At 46.7% G+C, this 26,499-nt stretch overlaps 1 protein-coding gene across 1 annotated transcript in view; it reads right to left on the reverse strand.

The window, feature by feature from the left end:
* LOC147734664 (uncharacterized) overlaps positions 1–26,499 on the reverse strand; it is a 5,992,067-nt gene that overhangs the window by 1,600,824 nt on the left and 4,364,744 nt on the right. The window contains exon 29 of the mRNA XM_086952471.1: positions 2,651–2,731. Coding sequence (XP_086808597.1) covers positions 2,651–2,731 — 81 coding nt within the window. The remainder of the gene's footprint in view (positions 1–2,650; positions 2,732–26,499) is intronic.

The following is a 26,499-nucleotide window of genomic DNA, read 5'->3' on the forward strand; positions in this document are numbered from 1 at the left end:
TCCACGGTAGGCATGGGGACGCAGGAACACAGGGGTCACTCAAGAAGCAATCAAGATGCCAGAGGGGGACACTGAGCCCACAGACCCACACATAGGCACGAGCCCGGATGAAAATCTTTGACAGACGGGAAAACCCAGATTTCAGAAGAGCGGCGTACCCAAGGGGAATATGGCACAAAACAAGGCGCCACTCGTCTCCAGAAGGGGGCAGTAAGTGGGCACTAAGGACCCTATGCGACCTAAAAAGACACAAACAAACAGAGTCTCCAGCTACTTTACTCCTACGGAGACAAGGGGGCGTCCAACAGAAGGCAGAAAAGAATGAGAGATGGCGCTAACCAGAGAGAACTTTTTAGCCTGGTAGGAGGATGATCCTGTCCCCAACATGGCCACGCAGAGCTGATGCTCCATGGCTAACCCTCTCAAAAGCTTCCTGAGCGGTGTCCGCCACACTGTTATCCCACCCAAAACAAGGATTCCTCAACCGGAATGCTGGCTGATCTATGCCGTGACATAAGAGCGCCCAGCGGAGCTTCCGAGAGAGGTACGCTGCATGAATATGCAGGGAGACTGCTCTGGATTAGCTAGGGAAGGAGTACTCCGAAACACCCAAGGTCCCCCTACCACTGGGATCCTTCTCAAATGTCCAACACTCACCACTCTGCTGGGAATGGGGAATATCTGCAGATTTTGGAAATGTCCCTTCCACCCCTCCTCTCTCCACTCTTGACCCGGGGCGAGCTGGAGGATGAGGCTGACAGCGCTTACTAGCAGCTCTGTGACTAGTGCTCTTCATGGAACTTTAACGATCCCCCCTGGGCGGAAACCAAAACTGTCTGTACTTACTGCGGTGCCCGAACAAGTTTGGCTGATGCCTGGTGGAGCTGTCATATGCAGCTATAGAGGAGTTTGGCTCTGGTTCACCCCTCGGCCGGTACCTACCCAGCCGGACATCGGACATCGTTTTCCTCGCCTTCTCGTTTTGTTTTTCTACTTGCATTACCTACCCCCGTTTACCATTTCCCCTCCACCTCTTACCTCCCCATAAAACGTGTGTATGCGCTAATAATCTCACATTTTTGTATAATCTCCTGTTTTTTTTCTCTCCTAGGTCTATACTTGTTTATGTAATTATGGAACCAGTAACTCTGTGAACCTCATGTAAAGCGCTCTGATAACTCTGAGTCTAGCCAGCGCTATGTAAAACTTTGCAAAAATTACTGTGGTGCCTGAGCAAGTTTGGCTGATGCCTGGTGGAACTGTCATATGCAGCTATAGAGGAGTTTGGCTCTGGTTCACCCCTCGGCCGGCACCTACCCAGCCGCACATCAGACATCGTTTTACTCGCCTCCCTGTTGTGTTTTCCTACCTGCATTCCCTACCCCGCTTACAATTCCCCCCTACCCTCCCATAAGACGTCTGTATGCGCTAATAATCTCACATTTTTGTGCAATCTCATGGGTTTTTTCTCTCCTATGTCTGTACTTGTCTATGTAATTTTTAAACCCGTAACTCTCTGATCCTCATGTAAAACGCTCTGATACCTCCGGGTCTAGCCAACGCTATGTAAAACTTTGCAAATAATCCTGAGATGCATGAGCAAGTTTGGCTGATGCCCAGTGGAGCTGTCATAGGCAGCTATAGAGGAGTTTGGCCCTTGGCAGGCACCTACTCAGCCGGACATCGGACTTTGTTTTCCTTACCTCCCCGTTGTGTTTTCCTACCTGCATTCCCTACCCCCTGTCACCATTCCTCCTCTATCTCTTCACTCCACATAAGACGTGTGTACGCGCTAATAATTCTTACATTATTGTGTAATCTCATGTTTTTTTTTCTTTCTCCTATGTCAATACTTGCCTGTGTAATTATGGAACCTGTAACTTACTGATCCTCATGTAAAGCGCTCTGATACCTCTGGGTCTAGTGAGGGCTATAAAAAACTTTGCAAATAAAAGAAATACATAAACTGCTTGTTCGAAAGTGATTAGTTCCACTGTATGGTGTTAGGGGGGGTGTAAATGTAGATTTGGTTCTCATGCAGGTTTCCCCTTGTCCTTCTGGTACGTCTCCTGTCGGGTGGTTCTTGAAAACAGCTGTTAGTTTAGGTTCCCGGAAGAATTCGGCCAGCTCACAATGTAGTTTGAATTAGTCTAGTTTACTAGTGGGCACAAATCCCAAACCCTTGTTGAGTAAATTCTCTTCAGTAGAGGTGAGGGTGTAGGAGGGCAAATTGGTCACTAGGCTCTGTTGGTGCTGGGTCCCGCTTGTTGGTCTCCTATTACAGGGGACCACCACTCCCAACCACTCCCTGGATTCAATTGCTTTAATGATACTTCCCTGCCCATAGACTCAGAGCCGTATGTATCAAAGAGTTTTGTCATTCTTTGACAATGGGAAAATGTGTTAGAACGTAGCCAAAATGACTAAGCTCCACTTCTAATAGTTGTCTCCTTAGGTGTAAGCGGGCTTTACTCTATAGACGACTGTGATGGTACCCCTCTTGAGAATACTGTTCTGGTAAAACACTTTACAGAAGATATCTCCAGCAGCCCCCCTCCTTCCTTGATGCTATCTGGTGCCCCCAGCCCTTTGATGTCCCCCAGTGAACATCTTTCTGCATGTGGGAACCCCATTTCCACCTTCACCTTACTTTTGCATCCTGAGACTCCTCAGTGAGCTGCTCCTCCTTCCAGGGGTTCTCTTTTAGATGCTCCTGCTTCTTCACCTCTTCCTGTTGCAAGGATAGAAAGAGCTGTTAAGGTAATAGAGATGCTAATGCTTTCTTAAATGTAATTACATTCCTTCATCAGGTGTACCTTCATAAAATTAATAACTGTTTTTATTTTGAGCATAATCATGAGAGCTTAGCAGGATCCCAAAATATTTTGTAAAACTCTTGGAAGGTAATGCGGAATTTGGGTAAATGAATGAATCAAAAAATGCTACTGGAGGTAAGTATTAAATCCTTCATATAGCACATTCCCACATACTCTAAGAGTGAGAGGAAAATGGAAGAATTACAGGGGTGCTAATTCAGAGCAGAAACTATTGTAAAAACAGTCTATAAAAATGAGGGCCTCATTTAGAGTTTGGCAGTCATTCCTCCACCATGACCAGACGTATCAGTAAGCCAGGCTGACGGTTAATTGTCCACCACAATTAGGGTTTTAGCTGATGGATGACCATCTACATTGATGGGGGAAGGATCATAACCGGTCCTTCAGTCCTTCCTAAGAATTGCTACCTAGGCTTCCCCCATCCTCCATGAATAGAACAAACCTCTGTCAAGATTGGTGTGGCGGACATTCGTCTGACATATTTAGAGTTTTCTGCCTTCATAGAACGACCAAGGTAATGTCCAGATGGAGGGTAGCAATGGTAGACAGAGTTTACAACAGTGCAAAAGTATGACCAAACTTGATGGACTCGTCCATTTGCAGACATCTGTTCAAAATCAAAACACATGTAGTTCCTACAACTGAAGAGGCTCCGGAAACAAAAAACATTCACCAATAACAACCCACAACTGCATTCAAGCTCTGTTTCTCTTTACAATACAGAATAGCCCTAGATTTTTGGGAAAACTAACTGAGATGGTGAATGAAATAATCAGGGTTGAGCCCCAGTTGCTTGGAATAGAGGGTCTAGGCACCCATTATCCACAGAAAGAAAATGTGGGCCAGAATAGTGGATAAGATGAAAGGATTGTATTCTTGAAGAAATACGTTACTTACCTGTAACTGTAGTTTTCCAGTTTCGGAAGCTTTCATTGATTCACATGCTTGAATCATTCCCTACCATCATGATGGGAGTCCCCGTACCTTAAAATAGTAGTAGTAGTACTGCACACCCGGTGGCTGTTCCAGTGGGGTGATGGCGCTCTAAAGCATACTTCGGAGTAAGTGCAGTGAAAAAGGGTACGGAAAACCACCGCACTCCCTCAATTGTGGTAAACCACAGACAAAGAACTCAAAGGTCCCTTGCACATGCTAGTAGTACAAAGAGTTAAGTTAGTACAGTTATGAGTGTAGGAAAGAAAGAAACACTGTTAATCCACTGCACTGTGTGGTTCAAGGATTTATTGTCCTTGTTGTGCGTCCCTTCGTACAGAGTCCTAGCCTAGCCAACATGAGTTTCATTGATACCATGAAGTACTCAGTACCTTCTTCAGGGATAAGTTCCTATGGTTGAGGTCCCTATTGTCGGTTGTACTTCCGTCCCAAAGGTAAATAGATGGTCTTATGAGTACCAGAGACTGGAGTTCCATTTAATTAAAGTTTTCTTATGGAGCAGATTCTATGTTCCGTGATGCAGGCGAGTATTTAGGATATGCAGCTACTGTTTATATTGAAAATCCTATTCATAGGGTTGTGGCTGTAAGCCACCATTAGTTGTGTGGTTGCTGGTCACCCGATCCGTTAAAGCAGCTGCTGAAGTCTGCCAAGTGTTTTCAAAAAAACCAGTAGCTGCATATCCTAACTACTCACCAGCATCACAGAACATTGAGGCTAGTTGCCTAAACACCTGTCACAGCAATATCCATGGCTGAATCTATTATTTCATTGGATGCCCTCTCTCCGTCATGCAATATCTTTTTTGCTTCCTCCTTAGCATCTTCCGGCAGTTGGTCAATATAGGAAGCAATGTCTGACCACATCTGGCGATCACAGCACCCTAAGTTTGCCAGGGAGTTTGCTGCCTTTACTGTGACATTGCAGGGAATCTTTTCTCAATCAAATCGAGATGTCTGTCCCCTCTGTCTGGAGTTGGCGAAAGAGGTGCCACAGGATTTTTTGAGTGGCGTTGAGCGGCCTGCTTTAACACTGATTCCGGTTTGGGTGACCTGTAAGGCATCTGTGGTCTTATATTTTTTATCCAGACATGGGAGCACCGCTGGCACAGAGGTTGCATTTTTCATTATTCTAATACCTTTATCCCAGATGTAATCAATTATGGGAAAAGCTCTGACAGACTTCCGAAATGGCCCTTGAAATCGTATAAGAAAAAGTCAGCTTGCTTGGAAGGCATTGGTATAGCAAACCTTTTTGCCGCACGTTCCAACAAATTGTGAAATCCCCCAATATCCTCTGGTGCGGAATCTATCGGAGGAGGTGTTGGTGAGGCAGATGAAGACATCCTGTAATAGCCCCATTCCCAGGCTGCATCACTGTATTGTATTATTGTATTGTAATTGCATTTGTATTGTGCTTACTACCCCTGATGAGGCGTCAAAGTGCTTTTTCGGCAAGTAGCATGTTACTCCGGGACCCATAGAAGATTAGTGTTGAATTAGTATAGTGAAACATGCAAGTAAATTTTAAGTGGTGGATAGGTTAGTCAGTTATTAAGATTCAGAAGGATAGCAGAAGGATAGAAGAGGAAAAAAGGTTTGTATTTTAATAGCGCTTGTTCCCCTGATTGGGTGTTGAAGCACGCTACTCCGGAAACCCATAAAGGATTACTGGTGAATTAGTATGGTGAAATATGAAAGTAATTTGAGTGGTGGATATTAGTCAGTTATTTGGACTGAGAAGGATAGCAAAGGGACAGAAGGGGAAGAAAGGTTTGCATTCATATAGCAACTGTTACACCTGATGGGTGTTGAAGTGCTTTTCTGGCTAGTAGCATGCTACTCAGCAACCCATAAAGGATTAATGTTGAAAATTAGTATAGTGAAATATGAAGTCAATTGAGTAGCACGCTACTCTGGAACCATAAGGATTAGTGTTGAATTAGTATGGCGAAACATGAAATTCATTTGAGTGGTGGGTATGTTAGTCAGTTATTTGGATTGAGAAGGGTTGGGGAGGGGTAGAAACGGGGAAAAGGTTTGCATTTAAATAGCACTTGTAACCCTGATGGGGTGTTGAAAAGCTTTATTGGCGAGTAGCACGCTACTCTGGAACCCATAAACGATTAGTGGTGAATTAGAATAGTGGAATACGGAATTTGAGATGTGAACATGTTAGTGTGTCACTTTTTCTTTTTGTAAATCTGTTTTTATTGTGTGTATTCTAAACATTGGCAATTGTAACAATACAGAAATATCAATCATGACAATTATTATGCACATCAGTTTCAATACATCAGCAATAGCTTGTACAATTGCCCAGTCGGCGGCGATTAAGATCACATTCTCAGTATTCACCTCCCATATGTCTCCTAACTCTTCATCAGTGCTGTCGCCATCATGCTCAGGTATAGGCTCACAGATGTTCCCACGGTAAGTGTTCCATGCTGCCCATATTTTGGTCCATTTTTGGGGACAGCTCTGGGCAATGTAGACCGTTCTTTCGGCCATCATGGCGGAGTCCATATCCTTGCACCAGGTCGAGAGCGTAGGCATAACGTCGGTTCCCCATTTCTGTGCTATATTGCGCTTTGCCACCATGAAACCCAGTGTCACCCAAGTTTGTGTCATGCGTGTGCGGTCATTTGGTTCCCATACGTTTAGCAAGCATTTTCGAGGCTCTGGAGCCGTTGAAACCCAGTGACTTGTGACAGTGTTCTCAGTATCCTCCTCCAGAAATCGACTATCCGGGGGCAGTCCCACAGTGTGTTATAGTAGGACCCCTCCTCCCCGCAGCCTCTAAAGCAGTATGGATGCTGGGACCTTCCCAGTTTGTGCAGTGTGCTCCTGGTATAGTATGTCCGGTGCAGGATTTTTATTGAACTAGCCGCAGCCGTGCCGGTATCCCCACCTCTTTGGGAGAGGCCAGTGCCTCCTGCCATTCTGGCTCGTCCATGTCTCCTATATTGTCCACCCATTTGTCACTCAGTGGTGTCGTGGGGTCTGGTAAGTTATTAATCAGTTTACGGTAGGTAAATGACGTAGCGCGTTTCTGTAGGTAGCCTATCCTCTAGTGGAGAGGCCTCGGGGACCTCCATACCCTGCTGCAGTGCCGCCAGCAGTGCGTGCCTCATCTGTAGATATCAGAAGGTCTCAGAGGGGGCAAGGTCGTACTGTTGTCGAAGCTGTGAAAACGGAAACACGCCTCCCTTGTCCCATAGGTCGCCCACTGTGGAAATACTTATGTCGTCCCATTGGTCGAATCCCTTACTGCTGCGCAAACTTTTTGGTATCCCATAGGAAGGTAAGGCGGGTCAAGGTCCCCTTCCACCCAAGTCGCGCCTGTGCCACATGCCATCAGGTAGCCGTGTGTTTGGTTCGTCCTATTAATTTCGGGACCTGGTCCCTATTGTAGAGTATCGAGAGCATGGTTCTTGTGCCTAGCAGGGACCTGTCCGCCATATTGGCGGGTCGTCCTGCGAGCGTGTAGCCATTGATTAACAACTTTAAGGTGGGCTGCCCAACAGTACAGCTGGACATTCGGGAGTGCTATCCCGCTGTCGTACCAACTGCAATGTAATTTGGCCTGTGCTATACGGGCCGGCTTGTTGCCCCACAATAGCGTGGACACCAGTGCTGCTATCTGTTTAAAATATTTCAAGGGTACTGGGTACGGCGTATTTTCCAAAGCGTATAAGAAGCGGGGTAATGATATCATTTTGAATAACGCTGCTTTCCCCAGCAGTGTTACGGGGAGCTGCTCCCAGTGTGCCACATCTCTTCTCAAGCGCTCCAGCGGGGGCGTCAGATTTTGGTTGAAGAAATCTGCCGTTTCGGGGCAATATGGATACCCAGATATTTGAAAGAGTTGCTGGAGACCAGAAGTGGGCACTCCTCAGTGAGGTGTGGCGGGGGGCCTCGCAGCACATATAAAACAGACTTGGCCCAAATGATGGTGTAGCCCGAGACTTTCCCATAATTGTCGCATATCTCTAGGAGCACCGGAAGGGAGTTCTCTGGATCTGTCTAATATATTAGGATGTCATTGGCATAGAGAGACAGACGGTCCTCCCAGCCTTCCATCCATTGGATACCTGTCAGAAGGGGGTCACCTCTGATCTGTGTGGCCAGAGGTTCCAGCACCATCGCAAAAAGGAGTGGTGACAGGGGGCATCCCTGGCGTGTTCCCCTCGACAGAGGGAAACTGTCTGATAAATGTTAGTTGTCACATGTGCTCGTGGGTTGTGATAAAGTAGGCAGACCCAAGTGCAGAATCTGGGGCCGAACTCTAAGTGGCAAAGAACTGCAAAGAGGAAGCCCCACTCCACCATATCAAAGGCCATTCTTGCGTCCAAGGACAGTACCGCCGTTGGCTCGGTCAGGTCCTGTGCTCTGGCCAATACCCCGTGGAGGCGTCGGAGATTTAGTGCGGTGGTCCTGTTAGGCATAAAGCCCGACTGATCTGGGTGAATTAAGCGCGGGAGGTGCGTTATAAGTCTAGTAGCTAAAGTTTTTGCAAGAATCTTGGCTTCTGCATTGATCAGGGAAATGGGACGGTAGGAGGTGCATTCAGTCGGGGGTTTTCCAGGTTTTGGGATCGCCACGATGGTGGCCAGCTGTTGGTCAGGTGGCAGCGTACACCGCTCTAGGCTGTCGTTGTACATATTCAATAAGTGGGGGGGCGAGGACAGCTGACAACTGTTTAAACATCTCTACCGGGATCCCATTGGGCCCCAGTGCTTTCCCGGACTGTAGTGCGCTGATTGCGGTGCATAATTCCTCCTCTCCTAGGTCCGCCTCCATCTCCGTGGAGGCTTCTGGAAAGAGTCTGAGCATGTCAAAGGCACTTATAAGGGCCGCCGCCTCCTCCTCCGATACAAGCGACTCTGACGTGTAAACACCACGGAAGTGGTGCGCCAAAGCGTCCACTATTTCTTGCAGGTCCCACGTTAGCCGGTTCTCGTGTGTCCGTAATTGTGCTATGTCCCTGATACCCCGTTCACGCCTATCCAGCCACGCCAGCAGTTTTCCTGCCTTGTCACCCACATCATACACTCTATGCCTAGTGGCAGTGAGAGTGGATATGTTTTTTTGTCACAGGTGTTCTTTGTATTGGTGTTGTTTAAGGTGTAATGCATGTGCTGAGGATGGAGTGGGATCCGCTGTGTGCTGCGTCTCGGCCGAACGTAGTTCTAGTTCTAAGTCCAGCAATTCTTCTTGCTTGTTTCTCTTATAACCAGTGATAGAGACTATGGCCTGTCCTCTAACAACTGTATTAAAGGCTTCCCACAAAATTGAGGGGGAGTTTGCGGACGCCGTGTTCTCTGCGAAGAAGTATTTTATAGCCTTTCTAATTTCTTTACGTATTTGCGGACCCTGTAGATACTCGGGGTGGATGGGGTATGTTCATCTGTGAGTCATATGGTGTAATGAGGAAGTCAGCATTACTAGGGAGTGGTCCGAGATGCCTCTAGGCTTGATTGTTACGTCTATGACATTATGTAGGCTAGTGGCGGAGGTCAGGAAATAGTCAATTTAGGGTGATGACTGTTGAAACATAGCAAGGAGTTCTTCGCCAGAGGTTTCCTGTACAATTCAGATTGCAAACCCTCCGGAGTTTCTGTAATCAGTAAGTCTAGGAACGCTAATTTGTCCCTACCTACTTCAAACGTAAAGCGGAGGAAATTGTTCCGGTTGTTCAGCCACAAAAAAAATTCATTGCATCTATCCTCAGTGCTCCGCCACACCACTAGGACATCATCGATGTACCTTCTCCAAGCTCTAATACAATCAATGAAGGGGTTTGTGGTAATCAGTACGTGCTCCTGTTCTGGTTACCGCAGACCCCTTACTTACTGATTACAGCAACTCTGGAGGGTTTGCAATCTGAATTGTACAAGAAACCTCTGGCGAAGAACTCCTTACTATGTTTCGACAGTCATCACCCTAAATCCTTATGGGACAATCTGCCCTACGGGCAGTTCTTAAGGGTTCAGAGGAACTGTTCCAACGCTGAGGCTTTCAAAACACACTCTTTGGCCCTTAAGGAGCAAGTAGTCTCAAGAAAGTATCCACCTAGACTAGTACAACGCTCACTTAAGCGTGCCCGTAACAATAACCGTTTGGCCCTTCTTGAACCTTCTGTGCAGAAACCCCCTCTAGAAAGACTTACTTTTGTAACCACCTTTGGGACATTGTCCAATAGTATACAGAAATTGGTAAAGAGACACTGGTCTATTCTCAACTCTGACAATGTTCCTATTCAGAGTCCACTGTTTTCATTCAAAAGGGGACCTAACCTCAAGGATCGATTGATTCATACACGACCACGTGAAGAAAGACCTTGGGCCCTAGGTTCTCTCTGGGATCTTCCCCCAGTCACAGATCATCATCCCTGTGGTATGTGTCAATCCTGCCCACAAACGAGGAAGACGACTGAAATCGACATTGGTACCTCGAGACCGTGGATTCAGTCTAAATTCACGAACTGTAACAGCGACAATCTCGTTTATCTCATCACCTGTCCCTGTGGTTTGAAATACATAGGGATGACAACCCGTAAAATCAGAGTCAGAATCTCTGAACATAAGAGCACGACCAGGTGCAAGAGACAAGCGACAAAACTTACCAATCACTTCCTAGAAGCATGCCATCCTTCGACTGCGTTCCAATGGACAGTGATTGAACAGCCCTACATCCCTGCACATATTACGGATGTGTCCAAATACCTTTTATTGAAAGAACAAAAATGGGTGTTTAAGATGGGCACTAATCGGGTGGGTCTGAATGACGGCATACCTTGGTCGACCCTCTGATTTCAGATAACAATGATCGGTTACTTTTTTGCTATCATTGAGTTAAAGGCCAAGTCCACATTGAACTACATGGAACATGGTTTGGGAATGGTTCCCTTTAGGACTGTATGACATAATTCAGTCCCCTTTATGGGGCGGGTCAGTGTTTACCCAACCCGTTTTTTTGAACATCACGTTTTTTTGAACATCACCCTTATCTCTAACATCACCCCACTTACTAACATCGTGGTTGGTCAGTTCTACCTGTTGTGAAAGTGACCGCTTAGGTTTTCAACATAAACGTTTTTCTTGTAACTATGTCGATAAAGTTTTGTTTATTTGAACAATATGCACACGTCGATCGTGCAACTGCTTTGACAAAGTCATGAGTAAAGATCACACTTGACAGAAAAAATCTCCCGGAGGGGAGAAGCAGGTATTAGGTAAATATGGCATTGATTGGCTGGCAGCAAGTATCTTTCGGCCTATCAGAAACCCACTGTTATTTCTAATATATGTCACGCACCATGTGATCGTCTCCTGACCTATCATGCAAGACGTTATAATCCTGAGCTCTTCTACCCCTTGGTACTAGGCATGAGCGAATTTTGCGGATCTCGCGTTCGCGAATTTTGCGGATTTGCGGATTCGCAATCCGCAAAATCCGCGAATTCCCGCGAATTTGCGGATTTTTTTTTTTTTGTGTTCGCCCGTGTTTCTGCCAGTTCGCGAGGGTTTTGTACACTTTAGCAAATTGCGAACTTACCTGTCGGGTCGCAAGTTTCGCGAACTTGTTGTTTCTACGTGTCCAGCCTGTTTGGGACACTCTTCTTCATCACTGCCACTCTCTGTCACCACTGCCACTCTCTGACTACTCATGCCACCCTCTGGCCCACCCATGCCACCCTCTGTTTCATCACCACACCCTCTGGTTGTCCAGTGTACATTATTTTCGGCAAAGCAAAGCACACCTTCCCTGCCTCAAGTGACCTGAATTAATTTGGGGCTGATTAATGTGTCACAGAATATTTTTTTAGCTGGCACCTGCTTCCTTAGTGCGCCCTGATTAGTGATCTTTTGCACTTGCTAAGTGCTTTCATTGTTGCAAAATTAGTTACAACACCTGCCCTGCCCCAACTGACAATAATGAATTAGGGGCTGATTAATGGATTTTAACTTCCAGCCTGGCTCCTGCTTGTCTCCCTTAGCTGTAATTCAGGACCTTTGTGGCATATGTGTAACTATTCTGAGGTTCAGAGCAGGGTCACATAATAGTTTCAACTGGCAACTGAACTCTGGAGGGGCCCCTCAGGAAGCACTACAGGAAATGGCTACTAATGATGAGCCTGAACTTTTGAACCTGGTAAGTAGTTACTTTCAGTTTTGCTAGGATCGTATTTCTGCAATTTTGCACTTATTCGCGGGGCGCGAACTCACGCGAACTCACGCGAACAGTGCGAGCAGTGCGAGCAAAATCCGCTGCTCGCGGATTTGCGGATTTTGCGGGAGATTCGCAAATCTCGCGGATTGCGGATTTCCCGAAAATCCGCAAAATCCGCGAGCGGAACGGATTTTCCGCCCACCCGTACTTGGTACCTCCCAGATCGGCTCGGACGCCGATTCTAGGAGTACCGACGGACAGGTAGGTGAAGAGTGTGTCGGAAACTGATCGGATGTGTATGCCTGTGACCATCTATGCTCTAATGATAGGTTTTGGTTTCTGTGTGACGCGCTGGTCGTTTAAATCATATGCGCAACGAGTAGCCTTCATTACATCAAGCTGCTACTGCTTTATCATGCTAAAAAAGCATTTGACTTCTACCATTGAAAATTGTTTTTGACTATGTTCATATATACGTGTGGAGAGTGGGTGAATGATTGGCTTTACGTGTGTTGGCTCAATTTTTTCAAGCAGTCGATAGATCGAGTAGAGTTAACAGAGTCCTGTGTACTTATATCTTTCTACTGTAGAGCGGTGCTTCCCCTTTTCCCTGAGCCGTGGCCATGGTGGGGTGGTGTCCATACCTCTTACAAGTATGGTAAGATGGTTTTTGCTTTCCTACATTGGTATTTGCTAGATAACACCCAATGTTAATACACGTGCACTTAGTATTCAGTGCCATTGGTATACATTGATGATACCCAACATTAATAATAATCATGTTTTGAATGTTGTACGCCGTGTATTCCCAAGGGGTACTTTGGGTTTGACCTTCACATCTTTCTTTCCTCTCTTTTTTAGTACATTCATACAACTTGGAAAGAGTGAAGGAAAACGATATGAACACCTAGTGGTACCAGGTGATCTCTGTATCTGTTTTTTGATTTTGAGCACATTCTTGTTTTCATTATCATCAGTTTTGCAGTAGCTATCAGTAGATGCGGTCCTGAAGAAAGCAATGATGAACTTGTCACTAATTGCTGAAACATGTCGACCTTATGAAACATCCGGGCAGTCCATATTGTAGTGACTGTTACTGACTACTTTTTAGCATTGGAAGGGTGGGTAGCACCTGAATAAAACTATTAGTACCCCCCCATCCAATTTTATAATCACTTATTTTTCATTTTTTCACACTTTTCGTGCACTGCAACATCAGTCCCCCTCTTGTTATGTGTGTCAAGATCCTCATAAATTGAGTAGTAAGACCACAGTTAGACCTATCTGATCGGCGGTGGAGTTCCTTCTTTACACCTGGACCCCCGACCGTGAAAGTTGACTGGCTCTCCTAGTGGTGGTCTTGATGGAATCCCAAATGACAAAGGGCGGTTCTTTGTGGTGACTGATGGGCATCCTTTCCTGACCACTGTGGGGATGACCCTAGATGGATACCCATATGTTTAGGTAGTCCTGGTTACCTTTTTGGGACACATCGTGCGTACTTTTCTACTAGACCCTCTGATATATTTGTTGTTGAATGCTTGTAGGGAACATATTGGAGCTTGGTCTTAAAATTCTCCCTGGTCCTAACTACCTGTTTTTTCCTATTTCCTGTAAGAGTGCCAACATCGGGGCATGATGTTTGAGAGCCTGTAATACCCGACCCGCTTTATTTTATCCCCTAGGCCGTGTACGTTCCACGTAAGCAATGTAAGGGGGGAAACTGGTGAGCTAAGGGATGTCTCCGCCGTGCTTTCAGCTGGGGTTAGTGTCGCCATAGGTGCAGTATGGAGGGTGTGTGTAGTGTATCACGTCTATGTGGTTTGTATCTCTTGCAGCCTGCGGGCATGATGTGCACAAGTCATTGCCATAACATACAAAAACCAAAATAAAATTAAAAAACCAAATTACCCTACCTCGTAACCGTCCCCCACTCCCTGCCTCCCTGCCTAGCGGAATTCGAACTGCCCAACACCCCAACTTAGCTGAGTGCTCAATCCCAACCCCGAACATTGTACTTGTGTGAGGGGGTCAGAAGTCCAGCTAGAAGTGCAGTCCTTCCCTCTACCCTTGAGAACGCTGAAGCCCAGCGCTCTAAACGGTCAAGCTGCATCTCAGTCCAGGTTTGTGTTCCATAGTTCATGTGCGTGTGTGTCGCAGGCGTCACCCGTGTCCAAGGCCTTCATCTTGGGTGTCGTGCACACCTTCGTCATCCAACCGTCTCAGGTCCTGCCCGTTCACGTTTTCATTGTCCCTGCGGTGTCGTTGGCTCCCATTTCCGAGTCGCGATCCCTCTGTTCGGAGCCAGCCCTCCAGCCAGTCGAATGCCTCCTCCGGCGTTTCGAAAAACCATGTCATGCCTACTGCTACTACCCTGAGTTTTGCTGGGAAGAGCATGGTGTAGGGGAGACCTTTGGCACGAATTTCCTTCTTAATTTGTAGGAAGCTGCAGCGACGTTTGGAGACCGCCGTCGTATAGTCAGGAAAAAAGGACACAGTGGAGTTCTGGACTCGGATCGGTGGGTCCACTCTGGCTGTTTTTAGTATGGCGCCGCGGTCGCGAAAGTTAAATAAGCGGGCAAGCACCGATCGGGGTGGAGTTCCCGGTTTGGGTCGGCCTCCCGGCACTCGGTGGGCCCTTTCCACTGAGAAGAAGGCTGATAGTCCCTTTGACTGTAGTCTACTTTTGATAAGGTCCTCCACATAGAGATCCATGGCCTGTTTCCCTTCAGATTCCGGAATGCCAAGGATTCTGACGTTGTTTCTTCCGGAGCGTCCTTCTTGGTCGTCCAGTTTCTCCGCCACCAATTTGTTCGCAGCTTCGAGTTGGGATACTTCCTTCCGCATAGAAGCAGTGTCAGACGTAGGGCTTTTGTGACTTGCTAGACCTCCAGAACGCGGGCTGACATTTTCTGAAAATCATCCCGCAGGAGGGAGACATCTGTGGAGATCGTACCCGCCGTGGTCTGGATGCTGGTGAGGGCCGCCATAATGTCCTTAAGTGTAACTTTCTTGGGATCCCCGACACCGGAGCCCACTCCCACAGGATCCGGCTTCTCAGGCAGAGGCGGAAAGTCCTTGTCGTAAGTGTATTTATCTAGTTTCGGTTGCGTGGTCTGGCCACGTGTGCCTCTGCCTGACATGGCGGCAATTGCGCGTGGGGTGGTACTCTATCGTGGTGCACCGCGTTATTCCTTTTGCAATTGGGCCCCGCAGCCTGGCCAGTCACTCAGTGCTGTTAAGGTAGGTAGTGGTAGGTGGTGGGGGCCTCTTGATGTTGAGGCCGGCACCACCGGTCACAAGGCCTCCGTTCCAGGCCGAAATGAGGGCTCCTGCTCCACAGGTCGCAAGTGGGGTATCAAAGTAAAGGGGGGCACAGTCTCGCTGCCCCCCCCCACAAATGCAGGCACCACCTCACCTATCCTTGCTACGTCGTCGGTCCGGTGAGGCCTTGGGGGCTCCAACACTCGAGTCCCCGAATGTCCCTCTGGCAGTAGGCCCCACCTCAAAAACGGCCCCCACCAGGACCCAGCCGCAGGTCACCGATGCAGTCAGGGAGTGTCGTGCCTGCTTGCAAGCCGAACCGGATTATGGGGTTGACAAATCCATGGGTGGCAAATCCGTGGTTGGCAAAAGACGAGAAATTCCTTCTAGGGCGCATGCGCAAGTATTAGCGCATGCGCAAGAGATCTGCTAGCGCATTTAGGCCCTCCCTGCGCTCCCGGAAGTGCTTCTCGTTTATCCAGCTTCTGAACTTTTCGTTCCGGGTCACGGTGTGGTGTTCGTCCGAGGAGTCAGGGTTTTGGCGTTCCATGCGTGGAGAGTTCCGCGGGTCGTGAGTACTGATTTCGCTTTCCTCACGATTAATCCTTTGTTGTTTCAATATCCTTTCTTTGGCATTATGTGCGAGTTACTGATCTCGCTTTCCTTCTGGGCACACTGGTAATAAGTGTTTCCTTTTAGTGCCTTGGTGGAGTTTCCACATCTAGGACTGAGTATTCTTTTTGTATTTATTCAGTATTTTGATTGGACCAAGCCTAGACCCCTCTCAGTTAGTTTTTATCTGCATGGTTTGTCCTTGTGAGATTCAAACAAGGTTATACTTCCAGCAGACGTTATCAGTGTTGTGATTCATTTTGGGCTTTTGACATGTTCAGGTAAGGTGAGCCTAGAAATACAATCCTATGGTACAATCACTACCTATCCTTATTATACCTACTCATTACCTCTTACCTTTAGGGTCTAGAATACCTCATCTCCTGCTACACGTGGTTTCCCTTGCACCTTTGGAAAAAGTATACAGCATGCACCCTGCAATTTAAGTTCCTGTTATTAGTCGACACCCAGCAATCTTAAGGTATACCAGCCTTCCCAGTTAAACAGTATTAGAGTAGAGATAGGGAGGGGCCTGTACTAATATTCTGCTTTCTTTTAACATAGTTCCCGGTCTTTGAAGATTGCCAAAGAATCTGGTCCTGTGAAGATTGAGGAGTGCTGTTTATTTCTCTTCTATCCTTGTTTTGTTTCCCCCTTTTCCGCCTGGTTACCACCTTGGTGTTAGAGTCACATCCTGCCACCCGGCGGTGATAGGGGTGAAGTTGGGTACTTAACTTCGAGCTTCCACAACACTCCTGAGACAACAAGGTACGAGCACAACAGAACGCGAAGCCTTTATATATTTGTCTCCTGAGTGCCATTGATCTCACATTAGAGGATGTAGCTACTATGGTAGGGAATCTCCAGAGATAAACACAAGCCCTCTCAGACAAGATAGAGGCTTTAAGGATAAATAGGGAAGGGGCTGGTGCCGCTGCACCAGTGGTATAGGTAGTAACTCCTCACACCATTCCTTTAGCCCCGCTTGAGCGTTTCTACGGAGACCCTACTAAATGTGCTGCTTTCCTTACCCAGTGTCAATTACATTTTTTATGTAAGGCTCCTTGTTTTCCTAATTATCAAGCCAAAGTGGCATTCTTTCTCTCCTATTTGGGATGTTCAGCTGCAAACTGGACTATCCCTCTGATTGAAAAAGATGATTCTATTCTACTAAATTATGATGCATTCAGAAGAAAATTACGCAAGATGTTTGACAAGCACACGTTCACTCATGCAGCAGACACAGAACTATTGAATCTCAAGCAAAGGATCCAAAGATCTTATAATATACATTTCCACATTCAATAGATTGGTGGTGGAGGCTGATTGGCCAGCTGAAAAACGCAGTGCCCTTTTTTATAAAGGACTGCGTGATGAGTTAAAAGATGCGTTAGCGCATGTGGTGGATCCCCCTGACACGTGTCCCGAACTAATAGACCTCGTTGTAAAATTAGATCATCGGTTGGGAGAAAGAAGAAAAGACAAAGGGGCATATTACCAAGGGCCATTATCGCCGCATTAACGGGACTTTTTCCCGCTAATGCGGCGATAATTTCATCGCCCTATTACCAAGCTGTCGCTAACACCAGTTAGCGACAGCTTGTAGGTGATAGCGGGCATTTAGGGGCCCACTTTGCATGTCAGCAATAATTATCGCTAATGACATGCAAAGTGGGCGTGCCAAGATGTTAGCGACTGAAAACAGTCGCTAACATTGCTATCTCCGATTTCCAACATTTGGAAATATTCTGCCTAAGCGCGAATATCTCCAAAAGCTAACGCATGCCCTGAGCAGTTCTTAGCCATGCTATCCAATGGTAGGTGGATAACATGGCTAAGAGCATTAGCCCGGTAATGCATGAATATCGCTGACTTTTCAGCGATATTCATGCATTTCGGCCGATTTTTATCGCTTAGGAGATAAACCTTGATAATAGCAAATCACGTCGATAAAATTATTGCCGCTAACCAAGCATAGCGATAATTATCGCTTATGCTTGGTAATAGGCCCAAAGTTCGGTTTGAATATCCTACACTAGGGAATAGAGAAAAGAAGACAGAAGTAGAAGCAAAGAATGATGATCCTGAGCCTATGCAAATCGGTAGCATAAAAGGACACCTAAGTGAAGCGGAGAAACAAAGGAGGCGTGACAAACGACTCTGCTTATATTGTGGGAGAGCAGGGCACTTCCTAAAGGAATGTTCTGTAAAACAGTTCCGCAAATTGGAAAACTAGAAGACCCGAGGCTAACTGAGACTGCACCTTCTGGTCCTTTGTATCAAATGGTATCATCCTTATTGACTAATAAAGGTCACTTTTTTATCCCTGCACAGTTAGGTTGGCAGGATACTACTATAGATCTGCCTATCATGATAGACTATGGGGCATCAGGAAATTTTATCGACAAACAATGGGCTATTGCCCATTCTATTCCTGAAGTACAAAAACTGGTTAATGAAGAGGTATTCACTATTGACGGTAGTCCACTGAAATCTGGACCAATTACACATATGTCTATCCTTTTGGAACTAGCTATAAATGCCACCCATTGGGAAATGCTCACTTTTGATCTGATAGACTCACCTCAGTTCCCTGTAGTATTAGGACCCCCATGGCTAAGACTGCATAATCCTCATATCGATTGGCAACAAACACAAATCCTGTTTAGAGAAGAGTGTAGTCTTCACAGGAAAGACACGTTTAATACAGAGATTCCAGATAACTATGACCACTCTTCTCCCCCTCCCAAAGAAAAAGCAGTTAGTTTTGTGTCTCCCCCAAAAGAAGAGAAAGACTCAAAAGAACAACCTGATACAGACCTACCCTCAGAGTATCAATCGTTCCGTTCTGTGTTTGATAAAGAACAAGCCACCACCTTGCCTCCCCATCGCATATACGATTGTCGTATAGATTTGCAACCAGGAGCTCGTATACCTACCAGTAGAGTATACTCATTAACAGAAAAAGAAAATCAATATTTAAGAGAATACCTTGACACTATGCTTGATCTAGGGTTCATTCGAGTCTCTAGATCTCCTGCTTCCTCAGCGCTTTTTTTATACCCAAACGGGAAGGGGGACTGCGCTGTTGCATAGATTATAGATCTCTTAATTCCATTACAATCAAGAACAGATACCCTTTGCCACTCATCTCCTCTCTTTTAGATCAAATAAAAGACGCCGAATGGTTCACGAAATTGGACTTGTGAGGAACCTACCACCTTGTGAGAGTCAAAGAAGGAGATGAGTGGAAAACAGCCTTTTTTACCAAGTTCGGTTTGTACGAATATTTGGTAATGCCCTTCGGGCTTTGTAATGCTCCTTCAGCATTCCAATACTTCATCAATGAGGTGCTGAAGGAGTATCTTGACAAAAGTGTAATCGCTTATATTGATGACCTACTTATTTATTCCAAGACCCTAGAGGAACACATCCAACATGTACAAGCCGTGTTGCACAAGTTACAGGATAACCAGTTATTCTGTAAATTGGACAAGTATTTTTTCCACCGACATCAAGTAGCCTTCCTGGGGTATATAGTGTCAGTTTAAGGTTTGAGAATGGATCCACAAAAGGTCACAGCGGTGTTACAATTAATTATGGGCGGAAAATCCGTTACGCTTGCGGATTTTGCGGATTTTCGGTAAATTCGCAATCCGCGAGATTGGCGAATTTCCCGCAAAATCCGCAAATTCGCACGCAGCGGATTTTTTTTTCTTGGTGATACAATTTTGCGGCGCGCGGCGTTTATCATCGTTTGCCGAGTTGTTTTTCTCGATATTTTTGCGAGTGCTGCGCCATTTTGGATCTTGCTGCGGGATCCCGCGGGAATTTGGCAAGCGCGATTACGTAATCGCAGCTTGCCAAATTTTGCAGCGAGCGTTTGTCAACGCAAGTACGCCGAGATCACGTCTCGCGGTACTTCGCAATTGCGAGCTTTGAGATGCGGCGAGCAGCAACAATCTCGCACACGCGAAAATATAAAATTTGCAATTCTGCACAAGAAATCCACCAGCAAGCAGCATAAACCTTCTTGAAATGATGATTTTTATCTGAATAACTCCTTAGGTTGACATTTGCCTGCACTTTTTTTGCGAGGAGTCCATTTTGGGGGGGGGGGAGGAGGGTGGGAGGAAGGAAGTGCCCCACAGTCTTCAACTTCCTGTTCCTGTCCAGCAGGCTCCTCCCAGTGCTTTGTCCATCTCCTGGTCACTTTTCATTTGGATCTGGAGCTGGAAGGATTACTTTTTGTGGATGCTGCTGGATATTTGGATTTGAGGCCTTTTTGACTTTCTTTGGATCACTTTTGGATTAGAAATTTTACAAGTAAGTTTGTTTGGGGCATTACAGTTGCTGCAACTACAATTTTGGAATTTTCGATTTTTGGGCTGTTTTGGGGCCTTTTGCCCAGGGGTACTCAGTGGTGGGTGGACTGAGTCTTTCTGTGGGGTGTCTTGAACTTAAACATCATGGAGGGCATGGATGGATTGGGATTTTGCTGATTTTTCAGTGATTTTCGTTTTTTGGGGCTGTACTTGTGGCCTTTTCACCAGGAGTATTTGAGTCTAGCATGGGCCTAGTCTTTCTGTGGGGTGTCTTGAACTTAAACATCATGGAGGGCATGGATGGAATGGGATTGTGCTGATTTTTCAGTGATTTTCGTTTTTGGGGGCTGTACTTGTGGCCTTTTCACCAGGGGTATTGAGTCTAGCATGGGCCTAGTCTTTTGTGGGGTGTCTTGAACTTAAACATCATGGAGGGCATGGATGGAATGGGATTGTGCTGATTTTTCAGTTATTTTTGATTTTTTTTGGGGTGTTCATGGGGAGGGACAGGCCATGTGGCTGGGGGCCATTTTGAGTGCTGCTACAGGCCCTGGCCATGTGCAGGGAGGCAAGTGGCCATTTTGAATGTAGGCATTGTTGTTAGGCCTGCAACCATTTTGCCTACTTTTCAACCTTTATGCCCAGGGGTAGTGAGTCTTGCATGGGCCTAGTCTTTCTGTGGGTTGTCTTGAATTTAAACATCATGGAGGACTTGGATGGAATGGGATTGTGCTGATTTTTCAGTGTTTTTCGATTGTTGGGGGTGTTCATGGGGAGGGACAGGCCATGTGGCTGGGAGCCATTTTGAGTGCTGCTACAGGCCCTGGCCATGTGCTGGGAGGCAAGTGGCCATTTTGAATGCAGGCATTGTTGTTAGGCCTGCAACCATTTTGCCTACTTTTCAACCTTTATGCCCAGGGGTAGTGAGTCTTGCATGGGCCTAGTCTTTCTGTGGGGTGTCTTGAATTTAAACATCATGGAGGGCATGGATGGAATGGGATTGTGCTGATTTTTCAGTGATTTTCGTTTTTGGGGGCTGTACTTGTGGCCTTTTCACCAGGGGTATTTGAGTCTAGCATGGGCCTAGTCTTTCTGTGGGGTGTCTTGAACTTAAACATCATGGAGGGCACGGATGGAATGGGATTGTGCTGATTTTTCAATGATTTTCGTTTTTGGGGGCTGTACTTGTGACCTTTTCACCAGGAGTATTGAGTCTAGCATGGGCCTAGTCTTTTTGTGGGGTGTCTTGAACTTAAACATCATGGAGGGCATGGATGAAATGGGATTGTGCTGATTTTTCAGTGTTTTTCGATTTTTGGGGGTGTTCATGGGGAGGGACAGGCAATGTGGCTGGGGGCCATTTTGAGTGCTGCTACAGGCCCTGGCCATGTGCAGGGAGGCAAGTGGCCATTTTGAATGTAGGCATTGTTGTTAGGCCTGCAACCATTTTGCCTACTTTTCAACCTTTATGCCCAGGGGTAGTGAGTCTTGCATGGGCCTAGTCTTTCTGTGGGGTGTCTTGAATTTAAACATCATGGAGGGCATGGATGGAATGGGATTGGGCTGATTTTTCAGTGTTTTTCGATTTTTGGGAGTGTTCATGGGGAGGGACAGGCAATGTGGCTGGGGGCCATTTTGAGTGCTGCTACAGGCCCTGCCCATGTGCTGGGAGGCGAGTGGCCATTTTGAATGCAGGCATTGTTGTTAGGCCTGCAACCATTTTGCCTACTTTTCAACCTTTATGCCCAGGGGTAGTGAGTCTTGCATGGGCCTAGTCTTTCTGTGGGGTGTCTTGAATTTAAACATCATGGAGGGCATGGATGGAATGGGATTGTGCTGATTTTTCAGTGATTTTCGTTTTTGGGGGTTGTACTTGTGGCCTTTTCACCAGGGGTATTGAGTCTAGCATGGGCCTAGTCTTTTTGTGGGGTGTCTTGAACTTAAACATCATGGAGGGCATGGATGGAATGGGATTGTGCTGATTTTTCAGTTATTTTTGATTTTTGGGGGTGTTCATGGGGAGGGATAGGCCATGTGGCTGGGGGCCATTTTGAGTGCTGCTACAGGCCCTGGCCATGTGCAGGGAGGAAAGTGGCCATTTTGAATGTAGGCATTGTTGTTAGGCTTGCAACCATTTTGCCTACTTTTCAACCTTTATGCCCAGGGGTAGTGAGTCTTGCATGGGCCTAGTCTGTCTGTGGGTTGTCTTGAATTTAAACATCATGGGGGGCATGGATGGAATGGGATTGTGCTGATTTTTCAGTGATTTTCATTTTTGGGGGCTGTACTTGTGGCCTTTTCACCAGGGGTATTGAGTCTAGCATGGGCCTAGTCTTTTTGTGGGGTGTCTTGAACTTAAACATCATGGAGGGCATGGATGGAATGGGATTGTGCTGATTTTTCAGTGTTTTTCGATTTTTGGGGGTGTTTATGGGGAGGGACAGGCCATGTGACTGGGGGCCATTTTGAGTGCTGCTACAGGCCCTGGCCATGTGCAGGGAGGCAAGTGGCTATTTTGAATGTAGGCATTGTTGTTAGGCCTGCAACCATTTTGCCTACTTTTCAACCTTTATGCCCAGGGGTAGTGAGTCTTGCATGGGCCTAGTCTTTCTGTGGGTTGTCTTGAATTTAAACATCATGGAGGGCATGGATGGAATGGGATTGTGCTGATTTTTCAGTGTTTTTCGATTTTTGGGGGTGTTTATGGGGAGGGACAGGCCATGTGACTGGGGGCCATTTTGAGTGCTGCTACAGGCCCTGGCCATGTGCAGGGAGGCAAGTGGCAATTTTGAATGCAGGCATTGTTGTTAGGCCTGCAACCATTTTGCCTACTTTTCAACCCTCATGCCCAGGGGTAGTGAGTCTTGCGTGGGCCTAGTCTTTCTGTGGGTTGTCTAGAATTTAAACATCATGGAGGGCATGGATGGAATGGGATTGTGCTGATTTTTCAGTGATTTTCGTTTTTGGGGGCTGTACTTGTGGCCTTTTCACCAGGGCTATTGAGTCTAGCATGGGCCTAGTCTTTTTGTGGGGTGTCTTGAACTTAAACATCATGGAGAGCATGGATGGAATGGGATCGTGCTGATTTTTCAGTTATTTTCGATTTTTGGGGGTGTTCATGGGGAGGGACAGGCCATGTGGCTGGGGGCCATTTTGAGTGCTGCTACAGGCCCTGGCCATGTGCAGGGAGGCAAGTGGCCATTTTGAATGTAGGCATTGTTGTTAGGCCTGCAACCATTTTGCCTACTTTTCAACCTTTATGCCCAGGGGTAGTGAGTCTTGCATGGGCCTAGTCTTTCTGTGGGTTGTCTTGAATTTAAACATCATGGAGGGCATGGATGGAATGGGATTGTGCTGATTTTTCTGTTTTTTTCCCGATTTTTTGGGGGTGTATAACTGAACTGATGTTCCTCTGTCTTCCATTGTTTTTAGTTGCACACGACTCAAGAGAACCACCAGTGCCAGGAAGAAGTCCTGCAGCGGTGTGTGTGTGCAGCATAACGTCACGCGACGTCACGTCTGGCCTCAGACAACTCTACAATTTGTGCAACTGCGGCCTGCTGTTTGACCTGCTCTGAAGAAGATGGCCCCAAAAACAGGTCTCCGTAGCTCCTCTAGCAAGAAAGTTGCTAGTAAGGAGCAGAAGAAGCAAGTTACCAAGGAGGCTGGTGTGCCGCCCGCCACGTTTTTTGGGAGCAAAAAAAAAAGTACGCCTGCAGCAGCAGGATCTGCTGGGGACCAAGCTGGGAGCAGCACCCCCGCTCCATTGGGTTCAGTGCCTCCACCACCACGCCAACTTCAGTCAAAGCCCTTGAGTGCTTCAGAGGAAGTCAGTGTACTTCTCCAATCACCATCGACCAGTGATGTTGGCTCATCGCAAGAAAGTAGCAGCAATGTCCCTGAATCAACACAGGTTGTTGTAACTCATCTGACAAGTGTTGAACAACCACAGCCGCAACAACAACACCATGTGCAAGTACAAGCCCAAGTACATGTGGAAGGAGAGGCAGCGCAAGGAGATGCGCAAGCAGAGGTGCATGGAGGGTCACAAGTGCCCACAATAGTTGTTCTTCCCGAAGTAGGGGCACATCAGGAAATCGACAATCAAGCCGAGGTATCATTGGAAGCCACTCCTCCTGATGATCATTCATTGTCTTCCACATCCCTAGCAAGGAAAAGATCAAGGTTGGTGTCTACATCTTCTTCAAGCCCACCTCCTTCTGATGAAATGGATCCCAATTGGGAACCAGCACCACTGCCGTCTGAGAGTGAGGCACACCATGATCTGACAAAGGTACCTAAGCGTAAAAGGAAGGTCGTCGAAAAACTCATAGCTATGGAGTGTGATGAGGCTCAACAAGAAGTGAGGGATACTGCTGCTGATGGAGCCTCTCACGATGACGACGAGCCAGTCATCATAAAGGTCACTGCAGCCCCAGCGGGCATGCAGCAAAGAGACATTTTGACCCTATCCCGAGAAGCTGCTGAGTGTGATGATGATGTCGACGAGGAGGCAATGGAAATGGAAACACAACAATCATTAGATTTGGAGTTAACTACTACACCAACACCTACCGCTTCCATATTTTTTTCTCGCAAGAAGGGACCTCCATCCACCTCGACCTCAATTAGTGGTGGTGAAAGTGCAAAACGTACTGAAGTTCGGCAATCCACATCCTCCACTTCATCTGGCATTAGCAGCAGGACCACCACCACCAGTATCGCCGCCTCCTCCGGCCCCCAAAGACATTTCAAGTCTCCAGTTTGGGACTTCTTTAGTGTTTGCCCAAAAAAGGAAAACGTAGCCATTTGTAGCATTTGTAAGCTTCGAGTTAGTTGTGGTAAGTTTGGTACCAACTATGGTACCGGAGGCCAGAGAGGTCATCTTAAGAGAGCGCACCCTGTCCAATGGTTTGCGCAACTAGAGGCGGTCAAGGAAGCCCGAATTGCACGTAATGAAAACGTTGATTTTTCATCTGATGATGACGAGGAGGAAGAAGACGATTCAAACACTTCATTTACACCCAGTACCCCTGTCAGCAGCACACCCCATGTGAGACACACTAAGAGTGTGGGAGAGAGTGAGACATCACTGCGAAAAAGTTCATCAGCGAGCGTAACTGGGTCGAAAACATCATCATCATCCCGTAAATCTTTGGTCCAGGGCAACATTAAAAAGATGTTGTTTACAGAAGCGCAATATGAACGCAACCACCCACTGACGCGTCTGTATAACACTACGCTGGCTAAAATGCTAGCTCTGGACCTTCTCCCTTTTTCTTTTGTAGAAGGGGTTGGTTTTCTAGACTTAGTGGCAGCGCTCTGCCCTAAATGGAAGGTTCCTAGCCGGTTCTATTTTGCCCGAGCTGCGGTTCCAGCACTACATGAAGATGTTCTGGAGGTGATTGGGGCAGCTTTGCAGAAGAGTGCTGTTCACACTATACATCTGACAACAGACATGTGGACCAGTGGCGCAGGCGCTGATTACATGTGCATCACTGCACACTGGGTCTCTTTTTCAGGGGCTAAAGCAAAGCTAAACGCTGGTTTTGACCCGGACATTGTTTTTAAAGCTGCTCGGAAACATGCAACACTAGCCATGTTTGGTTTGGAGAAACGTCACACAGCAGAAAACATTTTGGATGTCTTTAACACAAAGGTCCTTAACTGGCTGTCCCCAAAAAAACACCAGGTTGGTTATGTTTCCACGGACAATGGCGCCAATATAGTTAAGGCCATGAAGCTGGGTGAGTATTTCAGAGTGCCGTGTTTGGCGCACTGTATAAACCTGGTTGTCCAAAAATTCTTGGGTAATAAAGACAGTGCAGCGTACAGAGTATTGGACACCTGCTGAAAAATGTGCAACCATTTCTGCCATTCTTTTAAGGCCCGGAAGCAGCTGAGGAGCCTGCTATATCAACGTCAAATGCCAGTGAAAGCACTCATCCAGGAGGTGGTAACACGTTGTAACTCAACCTTCTACATGCTTGAGCGTCTGTATGAGCAGTATATGGTACTCGATCACTATTTCTTAACAGAGGGCACAGCTCAGAAGGAGGACCTGAGGATGGGTGCGGCGCAATGGAACATAGTTAAAAGCCTGACACGCATGCTTCGTCCTTTTGAGTTCTTCACGCGTGCAGTCAGCAAGGAGGACTGTAATTTGGGAAAAGCTATCCCATTGTTGTACATGCTGGAGCACCAACTGAAGGAGGTGTGTTCTGTGTTTGAAAAAGATGTATAAAACCAAGACTCTTTTGTTCTGGCTGAGAAATTATTAGAGCTCCTACAAGGTGATGAACGTCTTAAAATGATCCACTCAGAACAGCATTA

This window comes from Lissotriton vulgaris, chromosome 1_2, assembly GCF_964263255.1.
Source record: "Lissotriton vulgaris chromosome 1_2, aLisVul1.2, whole genome shotgun sequence".
Taxonomy (NCBI): domain Eukaryota; kingdom Metazoa; phylum Chordata; class Amphibia; order Caudata; family Salamandridae; genus Lissotriton; species Lissotriton vulgaris.